The sequence below is a fragment of the Phyllobates terribilis genome, unplaced genomic scaffold, assembly GCF_046119375.1.
Source record: "Phyllobates terribilis strain yellow unplaced genomic scaffold, ASM4611937v1 Scaffold_5__5_contigs__length_657084704, whole genome shotgun sequence".
NCBI lineage: Eukaryota > Metazoa > Chordata > Amphibia > Anura > Dendrobatidae > Phyllobates > Phyllobates terribilis.
In genome coordinates this window covers 158,935,541-158,959,248 of record NW_027362765.1, presented here as the reverse complement: position 1 = coordinate 158,959,248, position 23,708 = coordinate 158,935,541, and the positions used below count along the sequence as shown (strand labels likewise).

The 23,708-nt window shown below is 45.3% G+C and overlaps 1 protein-coding gene across 4 annotated transcripts in view; it reads left to right on the top strand.

Annotated features, from left to right (window-relative positions):
- LOC141272501 (NXPE family member 1-like) overlaps positions 1–23,708 on the top strand; it is a 254,134-nt gene that overhangs the window by 128,687 nt on the left and 101,739 nt on the right. For all 4 annotated transcript variants that reach the window (XM_073683301.1, XM_073683299.1, XM_073683300.1 and 1 more), the window contains 2 exons: positions 7,309–7,417; positions 7,510–8,225. In XM_073683301.1, the coding sequence (XP_073539402.1) occupies positions 7,319–7,417; positions 7,510–8,225 (815 nt within the window). In that variant the 5' untranslated portion in view covers positions 7,309–7,318. The remainder of the gene's footprint in view (positions 1–7,308; positions 7,418–7,509; positions 8,226–23,708) is intronic.

The following is a 23,708-nucleotide window of genomic DNA, read 5'->3' as shown; positions in this document are numbered from 1 at the left end:
ATGATCAAAGTATCTTCCTGCTGTCTGGTGACCCGAATTTTGTCATGACAACATCTGGGTCACCATGACAACCACGGACCCGGCCTCAGACAGCGCAGCATGCCGGGGAAGAGGTGAGTATCGGCGCTTACCTCCGGAATGCTGCGATTGACTTTGATTGCAGCATTCTGGGGGTTATTGTGCAGGGAGCGGTGTGGCACTGCTCCCAGAACATAATACCAGGTGTCAGCTGTGACAATCAGCTGACACCCGGCGGCACTTGCGCCCGCACAGCGAGTACATACCTGGCTCTTAAAGCCCAGGGCGCAGGTACATATTAGTACGCCCTAGGCTGTAAAGGGTTTAAAACCATGGTTCTTTGTCAGACATAACACCTATAAGAGTCCAGACATTTCTTCCATTTTCATTCCGTTGCAGTGTGTCGGTCAAGTTATTCACACTAGGTGTCTGTGAAGGATAGTATTAGCAAATTACAGGCCTGCTATTTAAAACCTTGATTTTCTGTCAGACATAACACCTATGAGTGTTCCAAAATCTGCTATTTCTTCCATTTTCATTCCGTTGCAATGTGTCGGTCAAGCTATTCACACTAGGTGTCTGTGAAGAATAGTATTATTAAATTACAGGCCTGCTATTTAAAACCGTGGTTGTCTGTCAGACATAACGCCTATAAGAATGTTCCAAAATCAGACATTTCTTCCATTTTCATTTTTCATTCCATTGCAGTGTCGGTCAAGCTATTCACACTAGGTGTCTGTGAAGGACAATATTAGCAAATTACAGGCCTGCTATTTAAAACCGTGATTTTCTGTCAGACATAACACCTATGAGTGTTCCAAAATCTGACATTTCTTCCATTTTCATTCCGTTACAGTGTGTCGGTCAAGCTATTCACACTAGGTGTCTGTGAAGGATAGTATTAGCAAATAACAGGTCTGCTATTTAAAATTGTGGTTCTCTGTCAGACGTATGACATATAACAGCGTTCCAAAATCAGCCGTTTGTCATGAACGTGGAAAATATTGTCCTCCATTAAAAATGGGCAAGGTGCGTGGCAAGGGACAGGGAAGTGGACGTGATGGCGCATGCCGAGGCCGAAGACGTGGCCATGGGCAAGCTGAAATTGTGGCACATTAAACACCCACATCTTGTCACTCCATCTTCCTGTCCCAATTAATAGGGGACCGCAGAACACCACTATTGAACACAGAGCAGTGTCAAAAGGTTAATAGCTGGATAGTAGATTATGCTTCCAGTCACTTAGCCACCACCACCACCCTGTCTTCCATAAGGCCAAGTATCAGTAGCCGTGAGTCTGGACCGCATATTCCTCACCTTGATCCTCCTTCCTCCCACCATGCCGAGTGCCTGGAGACAACTGATCCCACGCTTGGACACTCAGAAGAGCTGTTCACTTTTCCATTTATAGATTCTGGCCTCTCGCCCGGCCAGGTTCAAGCAAGGCAAGAGGAGAACACGTGTAGCGATGCCCAAATATTGGAGCAGTCACGGTCACACAAAGGTGACGGTGGAAAGTGCAATTACTGTCACAAGAAGTGGATGATGATGATGATCAGACACAATTGCCAGAAAGTCAGGAGGAGAACCAGAGTGCGGAAGTGGAAGATGAGGTGGTGGAAAATATAGTAACTGACCCAACCTGGCAGGGGGACATACAGAGCGAGGACAGGAGCACACAGAGGGAGGGAGGTGTAGCACGTCAACAGGCAGGAAGAAGCAGTGTGGTGGCTGCAGACACAAGGCGGGAAAGCGTTCCTCGGAACGCCAACACAACGGAAGTTGCAAGTACAACTGTTAGGTCTTCACTAGTTTAGTTATTTTTTAAAGACTGTGCAGATAACCCCAAAAAGGCCATTTGCACCACTTGCCAGGCCACCATCAGCAGGGGTAGCAAAACTAGCTGCCTGACCACCAACAGCATGATCAGGCATATGGCAGCAAAGCACTCGACTAAGTGGGCCGAACCCCAGGGTCCAGCAACAGTGTCTGCAGGTGACACCACTGCTTGTTCCTCTGTTGTGCGTGAATGCCAATCCCCTGTCCATGGTGCCTCCCGCCCTGCACCTGTCATTGCACACTCTCAACTAGCACCATCAGAAAGCACGTCCACGTCCTTGTCCTTGTCCTAAAGCAGTGATCAGTTGTCCCTACCCCAGTCCTTGAAATGCAAACACAAATACACAGCCAACGCCCAACAGGCAACACTACTAAATTCTCACATTTCGCAAATGCTTGCACTCGAAATGTTGCCTTTTAGGCACAAGGAGACGGAAGCTTTCCGTAACCTGATGGCGGCAGCCGTCCCTCGGTACTTGGTCCCCAGTCGCCACTATTTCTCTCGATGTGCTGTCCTACAACATTAGACGTGCCCTTAACGCAGTTACTGAGAAACTCCACCTAACCACGGACACATTGACAAGTGCTTGTGGGCAGGGACGGTACATCTTGCTGACAGCACATTGGGTTAATATCGTGGAAGCCGAGACCCTGTTGGACCTTGGGATGGAACATGTCCTCCCGACCAGAGGATTGCGGACCCTGGGTCAATCAGGGTTGCCTCCACAGTCTACAGCTCCTGCACCTCATACTCCTCAGCCTCCTCCTCCTCTTCAGCCTCCATCTCCGAAATTACTACATCAGTCACAAGCTGGAAGCACTGCAGCACTGCCTCAGCCAAGCGGCAACAGGCTGTGCTGAAGCTATTATTCACCCAAGTTTCAGAAAATGGTGAGGTAGTACCTTGCCAACCGTACCAACGTCCTCCGTGATTCCTCTTTGCCTTTTAATTATTGAGTATCCAAGCTTCAAATTTTTGGCAGCCATTGCTTCACTGCTTAGGCAAACAGTATGGTAGGCACACTTCCTAATAATGGGAGCATTTTTTGCGGGAGGCCCTTCGACCTGTACATCTCTTGTAAAGCGAATTGCAGTTCCTCCAAAGTTTTCGCAGCCATTGCCTCACTGCATAGGCAAACAGTATTGGAGACACACTTCCTAATAATGAGAGCATTTTTTGCAGGAGGCCCTCCGACTTCTACGTCTTTTGCAAGGGGCATTGGAGTTCCTTCAAATTTTTGGCAGCTGTTGCTTCACTGCATAGGCAAACACTATGGAAGGCACACTTCCTAATAATGGGAACATTTTTTGCAGGAGGTCCTCTGACCTCTATGTCTCTTGCAAGGGGCATTGGAGTTCCTCAAAATTTTTGGCAGCCTTTGCAGTTACTGCATACGCAATACAGTATAGCAGATCCACTCGTTAATAATGGGAACAACAAAGCATAGTCGACTGTTGGCCCTTTAAGAATAGTAAGGGCTGCCAGATGGCCCTATAAAAATAGGCTTTGTGACTTTCAAAGTCCCTCCATCATCAATGAAACAGGATGTGTCTGATGATGCATCACACACCACATGGCCAGATAAGTGTGTAAAATGTTAAAATTACATTTCCCGGTGAATGCATTTGTCTTGGTTGAGAGCAATGCAAAAGTGCAAAAACACATCAAAAACGCTACGTGTGAACATAGCCCAAGGTGTGGAGGAGCATTTTTGTTTTTGTATATTTATTTTGCCTTGTATACAAGTCATTATCCTGGAAAGGATGTTCCTTAACATATTTCCCAGGAAAATCTATTTTGTTTTTGTTTTTGTATGTTTTATAGTGAGTCCATAAAAGTAGCGTAATACCTCTGACAATGTTGTTGACAACAGTGACCTGGGAGTCAGAAATGCTTTCAGGGGTCTTCCCCATGCTGTTCCCATGTCATTTGTGCACTGTTCCCATCAATTTGGGCAATTTTTAGGCCATCTGCAGACCGCCGGGGGGAACCGCCGGAAAAATGCCCGAGCTTCCCATAGACTTACATTGGGCTCATTACTTGGTCCGAGCACTCGAGCATTCCAATTTGCTCGAATCAAACAATGAGTACCCGAGCATTTTAGTGCTCGCTCATCACTAGTGCTTGCGTAGAAGGAGGGGAAACCCTAATGAAACTTGAGCCAACAATTCAAGGTACTGCAGAAAGTGTGCCGTTCCAGGGACCGACTCGGTCCTGGCCTCCAGCAGATTCACAGAGTGTGCTGGGAAATATAGCATCCCTGGCCAAAAGCACTTGTTCACATGTCGGTGACTAAATGGACCTTCCATGTAACTGTATTGGTCAGGGCAAGGGTTATGTTATGAGACACGTGCTCGTGTAAGGCGGGAATGGCTTTACAAGAAAAATAGTCATGGCAAGGGCCCAAGTACCGAGGGTCGACCGACACCTCGAGTTTGCAGAAAGCCTCAGTGTCCACAAGCTTAAACGGAAACATTTCCAGGGCAAGCAGTCTGGAAATGTGGCTGTTTAGTGTTGTGGCCTGTGGGTGAGTGGCTGCATATATATCCGCTTGTGTTCCAAGGCATGTGATAGGGACAGCTGAATGCTGTGATCGGACAAGGAATTGGACATAGTTGCTTATGGTAGTTGCATATATGCAGCGACAATTGCAGGGCATGAGGCATCTGTGCCTGCGTCCTGGACAGGCGATTGGCAAGCACGTAGCACAGGGGAAGAGGCAGTGGTGTCACCCACAGACACTGATTGTGGACCCAGATGTTGGGTCCACCTAGTCGATTTCTTGGATGACATCTGCCTGAGCATGCTGGTGGTGGTCAGGCTAGTAGCGGTCTGGCCCTGCTGAGCTTGGTATGGCACAGGTTGCAAATGATCGTTTTTTTGTCTTACACACTTTCTGTAAAAAAAACCCAGACTGGGGAACACCTAACTTGTGGAGTGAGATCTTGCCTCATGTCGGTGCTCTGGGAACAGTTGACCACCTTCTACCTCTGTCAGCCCATGTCCTCTTCCAGCCTGTTGCAGTGCTGCAGATCCCTCACCCTCTGCGCTGATGTTCTCACTCATCATCCCCCACCTCGTCTACCATTTTCTCACTCTGATCCTCCTCCTGACTTGTTGTCTTAACATGACTTGTTGGCAACTATGTCTCATCATCTTCCACCTCTTGAGACAGTAATTGTCATTCACCATCATCGGCTTCTTCTGACCATCGCTGCTTAAATATCTGGGCATTATCGTACACAATGTCTTCATGTCAGTCTTGACACAAGCAGGGTGAGAGGCCAGAAGAAGCCATAAAGGGAAAGGTAAAGTGCTCCTCGGAGTGTCCAAGTATGGGGTTACTTGTCTCCTGGGACTCACCATGGTGAGAGGAAGGAGAATCAGGGTGAGGATTATGTGGTCCAGACTCTTGGCTAGTGATTTGGGACTGTGTAGAAGACAGGGTGGTGCTGGGAAACAGACTGAAAGCATTATCTGCCATCCAACCCACGACCTGCTTGCACTGTTCTGGCTTCAACAGTGGTGCCCTGCGCCCCCCATAAAAAGTGAGACTGGAAGTTAGGTCTCGTGGATGAGCCTGTTTGTTGTGCTCCAGTAGCAGGCACATTTTCATCTGGACCATGGCCACGGCCTCCCCGTGCAGCACGTCCACCTTTCCATCCCTTGCCGCACTTCTTGCGCATTTTAAATAATCTACACAGTTAAGAGCGGTATTTGAGAATATAATCTATTTAAATTGTCCCTAAAAGGAGTTTTGCTGATATCTGACAGCACCAAGGACTGTAACCCAATCAAGCCTGACTAGATGTCTGTAATATGCTATCCCTACTCCAACAGCTAAACCTCAATGAATTGCAGATTAGAGTTGTATTTTCAGAGAATATAATCTATTGAAATTGCCCCTGAAAGAAGTTTTGCTTGCATATGGCAGCACTATGGACTGTAATGCAATCAACCCTGACAAGATGCCCGTAATTTAGCTAACCCTAAACGAAATGCACATGAGAGCGGTATTATTATAGAATAGAATCTATTTTATTTATTACTGAAAAGGACTGTAGGTGTAACGTAGCAGCACCGAGGACTATAATGCAATCAGCCCTGCTCTAAGTGCCTCTAATACACTATTCCTACTCCAACAGCTAATCTTACCCTAATTGCAGCTAAGAGCAGAATTATAGAATAGAATCTATTTGAATAAGCCATAAAAGGGTTGTTGGTTTAATGTTACACCAGCAGGTACTGGAACGCTATATAGCACATTGTTCCTTCTGCAGCTGAAACTCTCCCTACACTGTTTGGGGGTACAATGCACCTAACGTAGTGTCACCGGATGTTATGTAGACCCAATGACGCAATGTTGCCGGCCAATTACAGTATTGTCAGTAACCAACATGGCTACATCATTATCATGATTGACAAGCAATCCCGCATGTTTAGTGGCTAAAAATCAGGAGCCAAACACGTGGGATGGGGAATTGAGCATGGAGGTCTATATATGTCTTATTTTTTAATAAGGCTTGGCTCATTGTGAAGGCTACATAGGTATTCCTGTGGGGAATATTACTGCAGGGGGTTAGATATCCCTGATAAAATGCTGCTATAAGGGAATCTGCAATGCACTTTATACTGTCAGGCCCCCAAATTGGGGAGGTCTGTGAGGCCTTATATGCTGTGTCCTGGAGATATATCCTTTAAAATACCAATTAGGATTATTAATTCCTCTTACTGAGGTGGATGTATCAACTTAATTAGGGGATCTATGGTGCCCCATTGTTATTATAGAGTGTCCTTTTCTATGCTCTGTGGATTAAAGTGTACTATTCCCTTTATGTATTGTGCTATGGTGATCCTGTCTGGATACGTCCAATCTTCTGTTATTAGGTGTTCCTGGGTTGTACTAATGGATTTTTAAGACACCCTCACAGAGTGAATATTAAGATGGGGTGATTTATATAAACAGGTTCGGATCACATGCCTATATTTTAGGTCTTTTTCTTGTTACTTAGTATTTGTTGTGAAACTCTTAATAGTTTTAAACGTCAATATTAAAGGTTATTTTTTAATGGGTATTTATTGTAAAAAGGTTTCTAGGCTACCCACGTTATTTATCGATTTTTGTAAATTGAATTGAGCATGGCACCAGAGTACCCAGATACTCGATCAAGTGCCGAGCGGTTCGAGCACCAGGATGCTCGATCGAGCACTGAGCAGTGCGCTCACACTCGCCCATCACTAGTCCTGAGCTGATAATGTTCTTGGATTTATGACCAAAGTGGCATTCTAGGCCGGAGAGAGGTGAACTTTAGTGTTCTTCAATATGATTAGTAACCTAAATACATGTTAATGATATGAGGCTCCTTAAATAATCAGAATTTTCATAGACTTACAACTTTACAATTTTATAAGATTCATAAGATTACTAATACCATGTATTTCTTCTTCAGGTCCAGCAGCATGTCCAAACTAGTTGAAAAGCAATTTCTGGTCATTACATGTATAGCATTTGTTTGTATTCTGGTTCTTAGCTTTATGCATCATATGCGATCATTTCAGGTATGTTCTTCTTTATTAATTAACATGACACTGCCTACTAAATTATGTACATGATATAACAACAATAATTAAAAAACAAAATCACCTTTCAGCTTTCGGCAACACATTGGATCTCCCAAAGCCAACATTTTGCATTTTCAACACAATGCAAAAATTTCACTCAAACTGAAACCAATGGCATAAATGAGAAAGTCAATCGCCTCTTTGATGCCATAAATCAGGAAATTCCACAAGTAAACTTCACAGATGTAAATGTGGTCACCTGTGGCACAAAAAGCAGAGCAACGATCTTAAACCATACATCAACATACTGTGTGAGAGACACTTTAATTGTACAAGTTGAAATGTTTAATTTTTTGGGTAAGAAGAAGACATATGGAGGTGATTTTTTACGAGCCCATATCTTTTCTCCAGAACTTGAAGCTGGAGCATCAGGAAGAGTTGAAGATTTTAATAATGGGACCTATAATGTCTATTTCACTTTGTTCTGGGAAGGTCTGGTGAAAATATCCATAATTTTGTTACATCCGAGTGAAGCAGTGTCCATCTTGTGGAAAGTGAGAAATATTGACTATGGATATATTTCATTTGTGGGAACGTTCCTCAACAACACAAAAGAGGTTCATACACAATGTGGGTTTTATTTGAACTCAAAAGAAGAATTATGTAAGTATGAAGATAAGAAATATGGAGAGGTCTTCAACTGCGTCAGACCATCTCAGGTGCCCTGCGAGGCCTTCATATCATTGAAGAGTAGTAACACACCTGTGAGTTATCTTACTCAAATTCAGAAGAATATTTTTGCAAGGTAATTATCATTTTAAGTCGACTCAAATGAATATCAGACAATAAAAGCTTCCACAAATGAGGTTAATAGCAATATATTAGTCAACCTGCAGAAGATTAGCAAATCCCAATACACCAGAGATATATAGTGAGAACCAGAAATATTTTGACAGTGACTGAATCTTTATGATTTGGGCTTTGCATGCCACTATTTTTTTGTTTAAAATGAAGCAACTGAGATGCAATTGAAGTGTAGACTTTCATGTTTAATTAAAATGGTTGAACAAAAATATCTTGTAAAAATGTTGGAATTGCAAGCATTTTTCTACAAAACCTCCTCATTTTAGGAAGTAATTGGACAAACTAACTTTACCATAAATAAAATGTTCATTTTTAATACTTTGTAGAGAATCATTTGCAGGCAATGACAGCCTGAGGGGTGCTGGGCAGTGTGTGTCTATCACTATGGCATATGGTTTGTAATTCTTATAGACATGACTAACTGCATATTGTCTAAAGGTGTTGCCTATTTGGTGTTATAATCTAATTTTTCTATGTACATCTATGATATGGCTACTTTAATTTGCACCTATATAATGATATATATACTTAACTGTATGTCATATTTTTGTCTGTAGACCTCACTGCCCATTGTTTTTAATTGTTTCTGCTTGCTGTGTTAAATAAATAAAGTAATGTATACAATTGATTATCACATGACTATGTCATAGTATAACCTTTTCTAAACATAATAAAAGGAGGAATTGTTGAGGTAAATGACTGCCTGAGGCCTGGAAGTCATGGACATCTTCAAACCCTGTCTTTGCTCCTTTGCTACAGCTAACTTCAGTTGTTGCTTGTTTGTGGGTCTTTCTGCCTTAAGTTTTGTCTTAACCTCATTCTGACGTAGGGTGTAATAATACGCACCTGTGCCCTGGGCCCTATTGATCAGGTACGTATTATTACGCCTTGCCTTTAATGCGGTGGTGATCGCATAAGATTTCCGGCGCAATCTTACCTCAGGGTAGATGGCGTCATCCATGGGGGGTTTCGCCACCCCCACCCCCTCAACCACGATCGCTGTGATTGGCTGTTCATTGCCATGATGTACTGTACCTATATGTCAAAGATCGAGAGCCCCTACCCGACCATAACGCATGGGTACGTCAAAGGTCATTAAGGAGTTAGGCATGTGAAATGCATGCTCAATGGAGTTGAGTTCTGGTGATTGACCTGTCCATTGCAGAGTATTCCCGTTATTTGCCTTAAAAAACTCGTGGGTTGATTTCACAGTATGCTTTGGATCATTGTTCATCTGTACTGTGAAACGTCCAATCAGCCTTGCTGAATTTGATAGAAGTAGCTGGAATAATTAAGTGTACAGGGCTATACTTTCTGCTCAGATTCAGTCTTCAGTCACATCATCAATAAACATTAGTGACCCATTGCCATTAGAAGCCATGCATGTCCACGTCATCACACTGCCTTCACTATGTTTTACAGAAGATATGGTGTGCTTTGAATCATCATCCGTTCTAAGCTTTCTCCATGCTTTCTTCTGCCTATCATTCTAGGACAGGTTGATCTTAGTTTCATCTGTCCAAAAAATGTTTCTACAAAACTAAGCTGGCTTCTCTAGATGTTTTTTGACATAGTGTAATCTGTCCTTTCCATTTTTAAGGCTGATTAATGGTTTACACTTTGTGGTGAACCCTCTTTATTTGCTCTCATGAAGTCTTCTCTTTATAAGAGACTTAATTGCTGAAACACCTACTTCCTGGAGAGTGTTCTTCACTAGGGTGAAGGATGTTGTGAAAGTGTTTTTTTCACCATGGAATGTATTCTGCGATAATCCACCACTGTTGTTTTCCTTGGATGTCCAGGCCTTTTTGAGTTCCCAAGCTCACCAGTACACTATTTTTTGCAGAATGTACAAAACTGATGATTTGGCCACTCCTAACATTTCTGCTATCTCTCTGATGGATGTCTTTTTTTCAACCTAATTATGGTTTGTTTCTCTACCACTGAAAGCTCCTTTGATAGCATATTGTGGGTTCAGAGCAACAGCTTCCAAATGCAAATGCCACACCAGGAATCAACTCCAGACCTTTTAGCTGCTTAACTGATGGTGAATTAATGAGGAAATAGCCCATGCAGCCCATTAAAGAGCTTTTAATATAATTGTCCAATTACCTCTGGGCCTTTAAAAAGAGGCAGCTACAAATTAAAGAAATGTAATTCCTAAATTCTTACTTCAATTAAGATGTGAATATCCTTAAATTAAAGAGAGTCTGCACGTTAAGCCCATATTGATTATATAACTGTATCTTGAAAATGTTTTGGTAAATAGCTAAAATGCCAAAAATTGTGTCACTGTTCAAATATTTCAGGACCTAACTATATATAAGCCAAATATACAGTTGAAACCAGAAGTTTACATACACTATATAAAAAAACATATATGCATGTTTTTCTCAATATATGACATGAAATCAGAATAACCCTTTCCCGTTTTAAGTCAATTAAGATTACCATAATTTTTAATATTTGTCAAATGCCAGAATGAGAGAGAGACTGTTTTAAAGCATTTTTATTACTTACTGCAAAGTCAAAAGTTTAGATACACTAAGATTACTATGCCTTTAAATAATTCTGGATTGCCCATATGATGATGTCATATGTTTGGAAGCTTCTGATTTTTTGGGGGCAATATCTGAATTAATTAGAGACCCACCTGTGGATGTATTTTACTGTATATATTGAACTAATAGTCCTTCTGAGGACTAATCCAACTGAATATATTAAGTGGTGATAGCAGGAGTTAGGCAAGCAGAGATTCTGAATACTATACAGCACAATAGTGTCAATTGCACGTTCTGTCTGCTCCTGCTGTTACAGATATCCGTAGACATAGCCCCAGATATCAGGAGCCAGGGCTAATTTTTTTTTTATCTTAATCCTGATTATTTTCTAAAAAAGTAATAGTGTCCAATAGTGCTCCATTTGCCTTTTAGCACAGCAGAATACAGCCAAATCTTTTCCATCATCAATGTGATCCCATATTACAGCGATAAAATCCAGAAATTTGTAGTGAACGTGGAAAATATTATCCTTCATTTACAGTTCGGCAGCAGTGTGTCAGTGAAGCTATTCACACGTGTTCACTGGCAATAATAGGAAACTACAAGCCCACTATTTAAAATCGTATAACAGATAACTCCGGTACAAATCCAGCCATTTGTGCAAAATATTATCCTCCATTTAAAATGGGCAAGGCAAGTGGCAAGGGATGGGGAAGTGGACGTGACGGTGATTGCGTATGCTGAGGCCGAGGCCGTGGGCAAGCTGAAATTGTGCCACAACAAACACACACATCTTGTCGCCCGACCTTCCTGTCCCAATTACTAGGGGACCGCAGCACACCACTACTGAACACAGAGCAGTGTCAAAAGGTTGTTGGTTACATAGCAGATAATGCTTCTAGTCCCTTAGCCACTACCACCACAACACTGTCTTCTGTACGGCCAAGTCTCAGTAGCCCTGAGTCTGAACTGCATATTCCTCACCCTGATCCTCCTTCCTCCCACCATGCTGAGTGCCTGAAGACAACTGATCCCACACTTAGACATTCCGAAGAGCTGTTCACTTTTCCATTTATAGATTCTTCTGGCCTCTTGCCGGGCCAGCTTCAAGTGGGGTAAGAGGAGATTGCATGTAGTGATGCCCAAATATTTGAGCAGCCACACGGAGGTGATCGTGGGAAAGTGCAATTACTGTCACAAGAGGTGGATTATGATCAGACACAATTGCCAGAAAGTCAGGAGGAGAAGCAGGGTGCGGAAGTGGTAGACCAGGTGGTGGATGATGAAGTTACTGACAGAACGTGGCAAGGTGACATGCAGAGCAAGGACAGCAGCACACAGGGGAACGGAGGCGTAGCACCACAACAGGCAGGAACAAGCAGTGTGTTGGCCACAGACAAAAGCTGGGCAACCGTTCCCCGGAACACCAACAATACGAAAGTTGCTAGTACAACTGTTAGGTCCCCCCAAGTCTGGTTATTTTTTAAAGACAATACAGATAACCCCAAAAAGCCCATTTGCACCATCTGCCAAACCAGCATCAGCAGGGGTAGCAAAACTAGCAGCCTGAGCACCAACAGCATGCTCAGGCACATGATAGCAAAGCACCCGACTAGGTGGGCCGAACGCCAGGGTCCAGAAACAGTGTCTGCGGGTGAGACCACTGCTTGTTCCGCTGTTGTGAATGCACGCCAATAGCATATAAGAAGATGCTTCCTGCCCTGCACCTGTCGTTGCACACTAGCAACTATCACTATCAGCGTCCACGTCCTAGCGCAGCGTTCAGTTGTCCTTACCCCAGTCCTTGGAACGCAAGCTCAAAAACACAGCCAATGCCCACAGGCCACACTACTAAACTCACACATTTTGCGAATGCTTGCGCTTAAAATTTTGCCCTTTAGGCTCATGGAGATGGAAGCTTTCCACAACCTGATGGCAGCGGCCGTCCCTTGGTACTCAGTCCCCAGCCGCCATTATTTCTCCCCGTGTGCCATCCTGCATTACACAAGCTTTTGTCTCAGAACATTACCTGTGCCCTCAACAACGTAGTTACTGGGAATGTCCACCTAACCATGGGCTCATGGACAAGTGCTTGTGGGCAGAGACGGTACATCTCGCTGATGGCACACTGGCTTAATATAGTGGAAGCCAGGACCCAGTCGGATCTTAGGAGGGAACACGTCCTCCTGACGTCAAGGATTGCGGGCCCTAGGTCAGTCAGGGTTGCCCCACATTTCACAGCTCCTGCACCTCCCCCTCCTCTTCAGCTTCTGTTGCACCCCAGGAGTCTGGTTGCCACATTGGCATTGCCTCCCTCACAGGGGGTGATGCCATGCCTGGAAGCAAGGAGGGGTCCCCTTATCAGGTAACACCAGCATCCAACACTTTTCCTGGCTCCAGACCCGAAGGGGGAGCTGTAACCCAGTTTCAGGGGAGCTTCCCCTTTAAATTAGGGCCAGGAGGCGGGGGTAAGGGGAGTCAGTTGGAGAGAGAGGAGAATCAGTTGGAAATGGAGGAGAGTCAGTTGGGGATGGAGGAGAGTGAGTGGAAGATGAGGGAGAACCTGGGGAGGGGAGCTGTGATCAAGCTTGCCCCAGAGAAAAGCGCCAGAAAACGGACACTGGAGTCCATGGTTGCTTGGGTACTGATGTCCCAGCAGCTAAATCCAGAGGGCAGGAGACTGCAGGTCTCATGACACCACCAAACACCTGGCGGCTCAGCAGCATACTGAGCCCGGAGCCGCCATGAAGGAGCGACACCTGTAAAAGGCTTGAGCTGCCTGCCATACGGGCTAGGATTAAACGATCACTCAGGAAAGAGGGCCGCAGCATAACTTTAGGCAGCAGTGAGGACAGTGCAGAAGGAAGGCCTACAACCCCACCTGGCGAAGTGGATCCCAAATTGCTAGGCTGCCCGGTTCTCCATTTCTTCTGTTACCAGTGCACCAGTCTGCACCATCAAACATCAAGTAAAGGTAGAGGAAACCACCATTCGTGTGTCATATGGTCATTATCTGCACACTCAGTCCTGCACCCCAACATCCACAATCCCCTACATAAACCGTACCGGTAGCCCTGGGGCCCCGCTCTACCCGTGGGGAGCAAATCCATTCCAGCTCCGTCACCAACGGCCCCAGTGGTCTCTTTCAGCAGCGGCGGCCACCTATAGCTGCATACCACTGGTGGCGTCACAAAACTTTTCCCCTAAATAAACTGTCCTTTTTATTGACCGCACAGGGCCCTGGACCAGGTCACGCCCCTGTGACTATCCCAAGGAACCGACTGGCCTGGTGGTGAGTACCCCATGGTTCTAAGGGGTGCGTCACTTCCATGTCCGAAATGAAACACATCACTCGCAAGCTGGAAGCACTGCAGCATTGCCTTGGCCAAGCGCAACAGGCTGTGCTGAAGCTAAAAAACTTAGGTGACAAACCGCACAATGCTGAAGATTTGTTGACAGCTCGAAAAGAGCAGGTAGATTTGTGGCTGAACCTACAGCCAGGCATGGTCATTTATGACAATGGCCAGAACCTGGTGGTGGCTCTGAAGTGATGCGAGTACACACACGTACCAGATTTGCAGGATCTGCTTGTCAAAGTATGCCACGTGTGTGCCTCCAGCTTCCGCCGCCCTTGCCATGCTTCAACAGCATATTCAGCTTCCAGCTCACTGACTGGTGTGCGATGTTCCCACATTTTGGAACTCAAGGTTTCATATGTTGGGAAGGATTTGTGAGCAGCACAGGGCAGTTGTTGAGCACCAGCTTCAAAACATCCATCGGAATTCAGGTCAGCCTCCGCACATAAGACCTCAGGAGTGGGCATGGATGTCAGACATCTGTGTCGTCCTCCAAAAGTTTGAGGACTCCACCAAGATGGTGAGCGGTGATGACACCATAATTAGCATCACCATCCTGCTTCTCTGTCTTTTGAAATGATCGCTGCTCACAATTAAGAGGAGGCAGAGCATGATGAGATGGAGCAAGGAGCCAAACAGGGTGATTCCACACAGCCCAGCCTCATCTCATCCCAACGTGGATTGGGTGACAATGAGGAAGAGGAGGAGGAAGAACAGGAGCTAGTTTCATGTGATATAGATGGTACTACCTGCACAACTGTCATACCATTTGTTCAGCGTGGATGGCCTGAAGACAGAGAGGAGGAGGAGAGCATGGTCGGTCATCCTCTTGGTGAGGACACGGAAGTCTTGCCTGTTAAGAGTCTGACACGCATGGCTGAGATTATGTAACGCTGCCTTTCCCATGACTCTCGAGTTCTCAAAATTTTGGGTGACAGTCATTACTGGTTGGAGACACTTCTAGACCCACGCTAGTCCTCTGAGGCAGTCCTCTGAGGCGGGATGTAGTGGCAGCAGAAGATGATACTACTCCCCACAGGCGGAGCAGGTCCTCAGGGCAGAGAAGACGGATCATGGGGAGTTATAGTGGGTGGTGCGGTGTGGTGTCGCGCTGAAATAAGGGACCGGAGGCAATGGATGCAGTCTTCCAAGCTTTACTCACGTTGTTAGGTGTCAGCTGCAAGGCTTCTCCTTGCTCCTCACGGCACGCTGCAGCCACCAGGAAGGGGTTCAGCACACTCCGGGTAGTTCAGATGCATCAATCAGGACCCCCTGCTCTAGAGTGCTCCTAGACTTTCCCACTAGGTCCTCTCCTGTCCGTATGTGGTGCGTGTTACAAGGCTGGGTCTCCCTCTGGCTATACACAGAACAAGGGTACGGGTGGCGACTCCGCTCCATCCGTTACCCGGTGGGATCCTCTAAGCCTCCGGGCTTTTCTGACTAGGACATGAAGTAGCAAAGCCAGATATCGGGGGCCAGTACCCCTTTTGCAGCAGGAATCCCTCTGACTAGGCCAGAATAGTGAGGACAGGTGGCATATGCTGCTCCGTCTGCATCCCCCTGGGATCCTTTTGCCTGTGGAGCTTGTCTCCTCTGCTCCCCTCCAGGCCTTCTTAGGTAGGGACCTTGACCGGGTAGAGACAACCGTTAACTCTTGCCCGCTCCTCGCCTCAAGGCCATAGGACGAGGACCGTGTATCCTCTATCAGCTGCAGGTTCACACAGAAAGCCACGTTCAGTGATGAAGATCACAATCAAAGACCATAAGCCCAAGATGGCCGTTTATTAAATATCAATTTTGTGGTGTAACCTAAAGTGCGTCCTCCACCCTCACTTTGGTTCCCCCCATCTCCTCTTATCCCGGCTGGGGAAGCACCCTGTGCATATAAGCCCACCTCAGGTGGGAGAGGTGTAGTGTTGGATGGATGGCTGAGTCCTGAGAGGTGCTCCTTCCTTACCTCGGAGAGGGGATATCACACCTCGGTCTGAGGTGCAGTACCCCTGTTGCAACTGAACCCTCAGGGGCAGCACAGGTGGAGTCCTCAAAGTTTTGGAGGATGGTACATATGTCTGACATCCATGTCCACTCCTTAGGTCTTATGTATGGAGTCTGAACTGAATACCGATGGCCTTGTTGGATGCTAGTACTCAACAACTGCCCTCTTCTACTCACAAATCCTTCCCAACATCTGCAGTGTAGAGTTCAAACATGTAGGGACATCAAACACCAGTCTGTGAGCCGGAAGCTGGAAATGCTGGTGAAACACAGCAAGGGCGGCGGAACATGGAGGTGACTTTCTAAAATGGGCACATAGGCGGCATACTTTAACAAGCAGATTCGGCAGCTCCGGGTAGGATTTGAGAAACCGCTGAACCACGAGTTTAAGCACAGGCATGGTACATGTGTGAGCTTGCCTTGCCTCAGAGCCGCCACCAGGTTCTGGCCATTGTCACACACGACCATGCCTGGCTGTAGGTTCAGCGGTGTGAGCCACAGATCTGCCTGCTCTTTCAGAGCTGTCCACAACTCTTCAGCATTGTGCGATTTGTCACCTAAGCATATTAGCTTCAGCACAGCCTGTTGTCGCTTGGCCGAGGCAGTGCTGCAGTGCTTCCAGCTTGTGACTGATGTGGTGATTTCGGACATGGAGGCTGAAGAGGAGGAGGAGGATGAGGTGCAGGAGCTGTAGACTGTGGGGGCAACCCTGATTGACCTAGGGCCCGCAATCCTTGGTGTCGGAAGGACGTGTTCCGTCCCAAGGTATGACTGGGTCCCAGCTTCCACTATGTTAACTCATTGTGCCGTCAGCGAGATGTACTGTCCCTGCCCATAAGCACTTGTCCACGTGTCCGTGGTTAGGTGTACGTTCCCGGTAACTGCGTTGTTGAGGGCAGGCTAATGCTTTGGGACACGTGCTTGTGTAATGCGGGGACGGCACACGAGGAGAAATAGTGGCGGCTGGGGAATAAGTACCGAGGGACAGCCGCCGCCATCAGGTTGTGGAATGCTTCCATCTCCACGAGCCTAAAAGGCAACATTTCGAGCGCAAGCAGTTGCGAAATGTGGGAGTTTAGTAGTGTGGTCTGTGGGGCGTTGACTGTGTATTTGCCCTTGCGTTCCAAGGACTGGGGTATGGACAATTGAATGCTGCGCTGGGACAAGGACGTGAACGTGCTTCCTGATGCTTCTACTTGAGAGTTTGAAATGACACATGCAGGGCAGGAGGCATCTTCGAATGCACCATGGATAGGGGATTGGCTTGCATGCATAACACCGGAAATAGCAGTGGTGCCACCCGCAGACACTGTTCTTGGACCCTGTGGTTTGGCCCACAAAGTCGGGCGCTTTGCTGCCATGTGCCTGATCATGCTGGTGGTGGTCAGGCTGGTAGTTTTGCCACTCCTGCTGATGCTGGCCTCACAGGTGGTGCAAATGACCTTTTTGGGGTTATCAGCAGAGTCTTTAAAAAATAACCAGACTCGGGAAGACCTAACAATTGTACTGGCAGCTTCCTTCATGTTGGTGTTATGGGGAAGGTTTGCCTGTCTTCTGTCTGCAGCCACCACACTGCTTCTTCCTGCCTTTTGGGGTGCTCTGCTTCCCTCCCCCTGTGTGCTGCTGTCCTCGCTCTGCATGTCCTTCTGCCAGGTTGGGTCAGTTACTATATCATCCACCACCTCGTCTTCCACTTCCGCACTCTGGTCCTCCTCCTGACTTTCTGGCAATTGTGTCTCATCATAGTCCACCACTTGTGACACTTTCCCACCGTCGCCTTTGTGTGACCGTGGCTGCTCAAATATTTGGGCAGTGCTACATGCGACCTCCTCTTGCCCCACTTCAAGTGGACCCGGCGAGAGGCCCGAATCTATAAATGGAAATGTGAACAGCTCTTCGGAGTGTCCAAGTGTGGGATCAGTTGTCTCTGGGCACTCGGCATGATGGGAGGAAGAAGGTTCAGGGTGAGGAATATGCGGTCCAGACTCACGGCAACTGAGATTGACCATGTGGAAGACAGGGTGGTGGTGGTGGTGGCTAAGTGACTGGAAGCATTATTTGCTATCCAACCAATAATCTTTTCACACTGCTCTCTGTTCAATAGTGATGTTCTGCGGTCCCCTATTAAATGGGACAGGAAGGTCAAGCGAGAAGATGTGGGTGTTTGCTGTGGCACAATTTCAGCTTGTCCACGGCCTCGGCCTCTGTATGCACCATCACGTCCAGTCCCCGTCCCTTGCCACATGCCTCGCCCATTTTAAATGGAGGACAATATCTTTCACGCTCACTACAAATGGCTGAATTTGGAGCGAACTTATATGTGATCCGTGTGACGGACAAACCACAGTTTTAAATACCTGGCCCATTGGTAACTATTGTGAACAGCAAACTGGTGTCAATAGCTTCCCTGACACACTGAAACTAATTTTTAATGGAGGTCAGAAATGGCAGTATTTTTTGAAACGTATATGTAATCCGTGTGATGAAGAAAACACAATATTAAATACCTGGCCTCTAGGTAACTATTTTGAACAGCAAACTGGTGTCAGTAGCTTCACTGACACACTGAAACAAATTTTTAATGGAGGTCAGAGATTGCAGTATTTTCTGAAAACATATATGTGATCCGTGTGACGGAGAAAACACAGTTTTACATACCTGGCCTGTAGGTAACTATTTTGAACAGCAAACTGGTGTCAATAGTTTCACTGACACACTGACACACCGAAACAAAGTTTAATGGAGGCCAGAAATGGCAATATTTTCAGCGCAATTATATGTGATCTATGTGACGGACAAACCACAGTTTTAAATAGCTGTATTTTAAGTGCTGTAATATGGAAAGGACCTGGCTGTATTCTGCAGTCCCAACAAGCGAATAGCACAGATAAACAGTGTTCTCTGCTTTGCTTTTTAAGCAAATAATGAGGATTAAGATCCAAAAAAAATTACTCCTGGCCCCTGAGAACTGGGCCTCAGAAATGTCTAGAAATGTCTAACAGCAGCAGCAGACAGAACTGGAATGGTGCCTCTTGTGCTATATGCACTGCAGTATGCTACATACCCTGCCTGCCTGCCTGATATATCTGCAGATGGATTAGTCCTCAGAAGGACTGGTTGTTAAGATGGATATGTGTAATATACTTATCTTCTACCTACACTACCTAATAAACAAGCAAATCTCCCTAGCTCAGCAGCACCTCTACCTACACTGTCTGATTCCGGAGTGACTGTGACGAGCACGGCAGCGCTAGGTCTGATATAGACCTGATGACGCTGTGTGGCCAACCAATCAATTACAGTGAGTGGCATGCAATCCCTGCATGTTCATTGGCTCTGTAAAGAGCGCCAAACATGCAGAGAGGGGACCCAAGCTCCAGCCGAAATACTCGGCGAGCAGTGAGCTGCTCGGGTGAGCACCGAGCAGTAGCGAGCATGTTCGCTCATCACTAGCAATAACTGTATAGCAGAACCGCTCCTTTATAATGGGAACATTTTGTTACGGAGGCTCTCCTCTGTGTGTCTTTAAATTGGTATTGGGGTTTTTCCTACATTTAGGCAAACGTTGCAGTCACTGCATATGCAATAACTGTATATGTAAAAGACATTTTTTCTCAGTCTCTTTAGCAAAATTCTGTAACCTTGAGTGCAGACTCGAGCACAGATCAGATATAATGTTCTTAAAAAATTGGGACTTGGAGGAAACTGGTACAGATGTTCTTGCCTGCTGGCCACCCTCCTCTGCTAGCTGACTGGCTGAAGTTTTATCTACTGCAGCGTTACCCAAGCCAACACTACTCAACTTTAAGTGATTGGATTGTACACACTCATTAAGGATGACAGAGATGTCAGAATTTGATTTGTCCGATGTCGTTTCATACCATAATTGACTAAAGTAAAAGGGAGAAAATCTTTGAGTTCTAACTTTTCTAATAGTTGTTGAATAGGTAACCGGTTCATCCCATAATTCATCATCATAGTAGGGTGAAGTATGTGCTTGAGTGTCTGCTATCAGGTCTCCAAAAGTCTGTCCTGTGGTATGGGCAATGCACAGTGATAAGCAGAGGATTTCTACACTTCATTGTATAATGTGAACAGCTAGGAATCCTCCTAGAGTCAAACATAGTCTGAAAACGAGGTCCATATATGTACTTTTCTTTCGAAGACTTTCGTAAAATATCCTTTAAATTACAAGTAAACCTTACATTTTCCATGTCAAGAGTGTTTGGAGTAAAATCATCTGACACTATTCTGTTACCAGAGAAGACTTGGTCCAAGTCAGACCTAGAAATCTCTTTGCGGATTGTTCTTGTAGCACATTCAGGGTCTTAAATATTTCTAGTTACAGTAACATTGCCATGATTTGTCTTGCTGTTGTATTCACAATCCTTTATATGAACCTGATGAGAATATGTTATGGCATCTAGATCACTATTTGAACCAGAGTACTTTCTATAGGATCTTTTTGTCCTATTCGCGGGAGTCAGTCCCTGAAGATGTTTCACTTCCTCTGGTAATAATCCAGTGAGGCTCCGGTATATCTTCCTGGAAATCTTTTTGATGTGAGAGAGGTTCTGTATATGAACGCATATATTGAATATCATCATCAGTCCAGCAATCATACGGCTCTTTACTTATACTTCCTGTATTTACTATAAAGCAAATATCAGGAAGTTTTGGAGATGCATTCTGCTCAATGCTGTCACATACATCTTCAAAAGACGGCAATATTGAGAGGTTATCTTAAGGAGGCATCACTTCTTCAAGGATCTCTGGTTCAACAATGTTTTCATTTATCAATTCTTCTGATGATGAACTATCTATTACAGGTTCTTCTGATATCACATCGCAATTCCCCATTATAGTTTCTTCTGCTACTAGAGCACAAGTCTCCATTGTAAATTCTTCAGGCACAACATTGCAATTGTCCATTGTAGATTCTTCAGCCTCAACATTGTAGTTCTCCACTGCAGGTTTCTCTGCTTCAACAATGCAATTCCCACCTGCAGGTTCTTTTGCTTCAACAATGCAATTCTACACTGCAGGTTCTTCTGCTTCAACAATGCAATTCTCCACTGCAGGCAGGTTCTTCAGCAATTAGCTGCAATACTGGTTTTCCATACAGGTGCTGGCTGGATGGCAACTGGACTGATACTCTGATATGGGAAAAAGGTTTGGCCTTGCTGCGATAGGCTCTAATAAGATTTTTTGGCAAGATACTTAATGCTAGCAGCCCTTGTACCCTACACCTCACCTCTAAAACAGGCTTGACACTCTCTAACCTCCTACTACCAACTCCCCCTGGTCACCATAGTGACTAGACTATAGAGGATGTTGATCAGACATCCTGGAATACAGTCCGTTGTTGACCCTTATACCACCAGCTGCTGGTATCCAGTGGTATTACAGAGCAATAATTTACATTTAATTTAACAGAATGCCACCAGGTAGCATAAATGATTCCACCGACTCCTATGAATGCAGAAATTTTTGTAATGGCCCCTTTTGGGTCATTACATACAGCAGAACCGCTCCTTTCTAATTGGAACATGTTACGGAGGCCCCCCTCTATGTGTCTTGAAATTGTTATTGGGGTTTTTCCTACATTTAGGTAGCCGTTGCAGTCACTGTATACCCAATAACTGTATAGCAGAACGGCTCCTTTCTAATGGGAACATATTGTTACTGAAGCCCTCCTCTGTATCTTCAAATTGGTATTGGGGTATTTCACAAATTTTGGCTGCCTTTGTAGTCACTGCATGGGCATTACCACTATCGGAAACCCACTCCTTTATAATGGGAACATTTTTTTTTTACTGAGGTCCTCCTCTGTCTCTTCAAATGGGTATTGGGGTGTGTCCAAATTTTGCAGTCACTGCTTACGCAATAACAGTATAGGAGACCGACTCTTTAATAATGGGAACACCAAAGCATAGCCGGCTGATGGCCCTCTAACAATTGTGAGGGCCAACTGCTGGCCCATTAACAATAGTAAGAGTCGCTTGATGGCCCTATAAAAATAGGCTTTGTGACTTTCAGAGTCCCTCCTTCATAAAAGAAACTTGATGTGTCTGATCATGTCTCACACACCACATGTGAAGATAAGGTAGTAAAATGTTAAAATGACATTTACTGGTAAATTTATTTTTCACCATTGCGTTTTTACACACTTGAATTGCTTTCATCAAAAACGCTACTTGTGAACATAGCCCAAGGTGTGGAGGATCATTTTTGTTTTTGGTTATTTTATTTTGCCTTATATACAAGTCATTACCCTGGAAAGGATGTTCCTTAACATTCTTCCCAGCAAAATCTATTTTGGTTTTGTTTTTGCATGTTTTGTTGTGAGCCTATTAAAGTGGAGTAATACTCTGACTTCTAGGTCATGTTTAGAACAATGTTGTCAGAGATGCTTTCAGGGGTCTTCCCCATGCTGTTCCCATGTCATTTCAGCACTGTTCCCATTGATTTCGGCAATTTTTAGACCCCCTGCAGAGCCGTCGGGGCTGCTGTAAAAATGCTTGAGTTTCCCATAGACTTACATTGGGCTTGTTGCTCGGGTCGAGCACTCTAGCATTCCAATTTGCTCGACTCGAACTAGTATCCAAGCATTTTAATGCTCGCTCATCACTAATAATGATCATCGTTACGTCTGGAGTAAAAAGGGAGAAGCTTGGAAGCCTAAAAATGCCATCCCATCTGTGAAACATGGTAGTGGCAGCATCATGTTGTGGGGTTGTTTTGCAGCAGGAGGGACTGGGGCACTTCACAAAATAGGTGGCATGAAAAAAGAAGATTATGTAGCAATACTGAAGCAACATCTCACCAGGAGATCAGCCAGGAAATTAAAGCTTGGGCGGAAATGGGTCTTCCAAATGGACAATGACATGAAGCATACTGCCAAAATGGTAACAAAGTGGCTTAAGGATAACAAAGTCAATGTTTTGGAGTGGCCATCACATAACCCTGATCTCAATCCTATTGAAAATTTATGGGCAAAGCAGAAAAGGGAGGTGTGAGCAAGTCGACGTACAAACCTAGATCAGTTACACCAGTTTTGTCATGAGTAGTGTTGAGCGAGCACTAAAATGCTCGGGTGCTCGAAGCTCGGGCCGAGCTCACTGTGATACTCGGGTGCTCGACCCGAGCAACGAGCCCAATGTTAGTCTATGGGAGACCCGAACATTTTTGCGGCGGCTCCCCCGGCAGTCTGTAGAAAGCCTAAAAAGTGCCCAAAACGATAGTGACAGTGCTCAAATGACATGGGGACAGCATGGGGATTGCCCCAGGAAGCATTTCTGACCCCCAGGTCACTGCTGTCAACAATGTGGTCAGAGGTATTAAGCCACTTTTACAGGCTCACAATAAAACGTTCAAAAACGAAAGTGAAAGTGCTTTCCTGTGAAATATGTTAACCCCTTAACGACCATGGGTCTTTCTGTTTTTGTGTTTTCCTTTTTGCTCCCCTTCTTCCCAGAGCCAGAACTTTTTTAATTTTCGTTCAATATGGCCATGTGAGGGCTTATTTTTTGCGGGACGAGTTGTACTTTTAAACACCATCACTGATTTTAC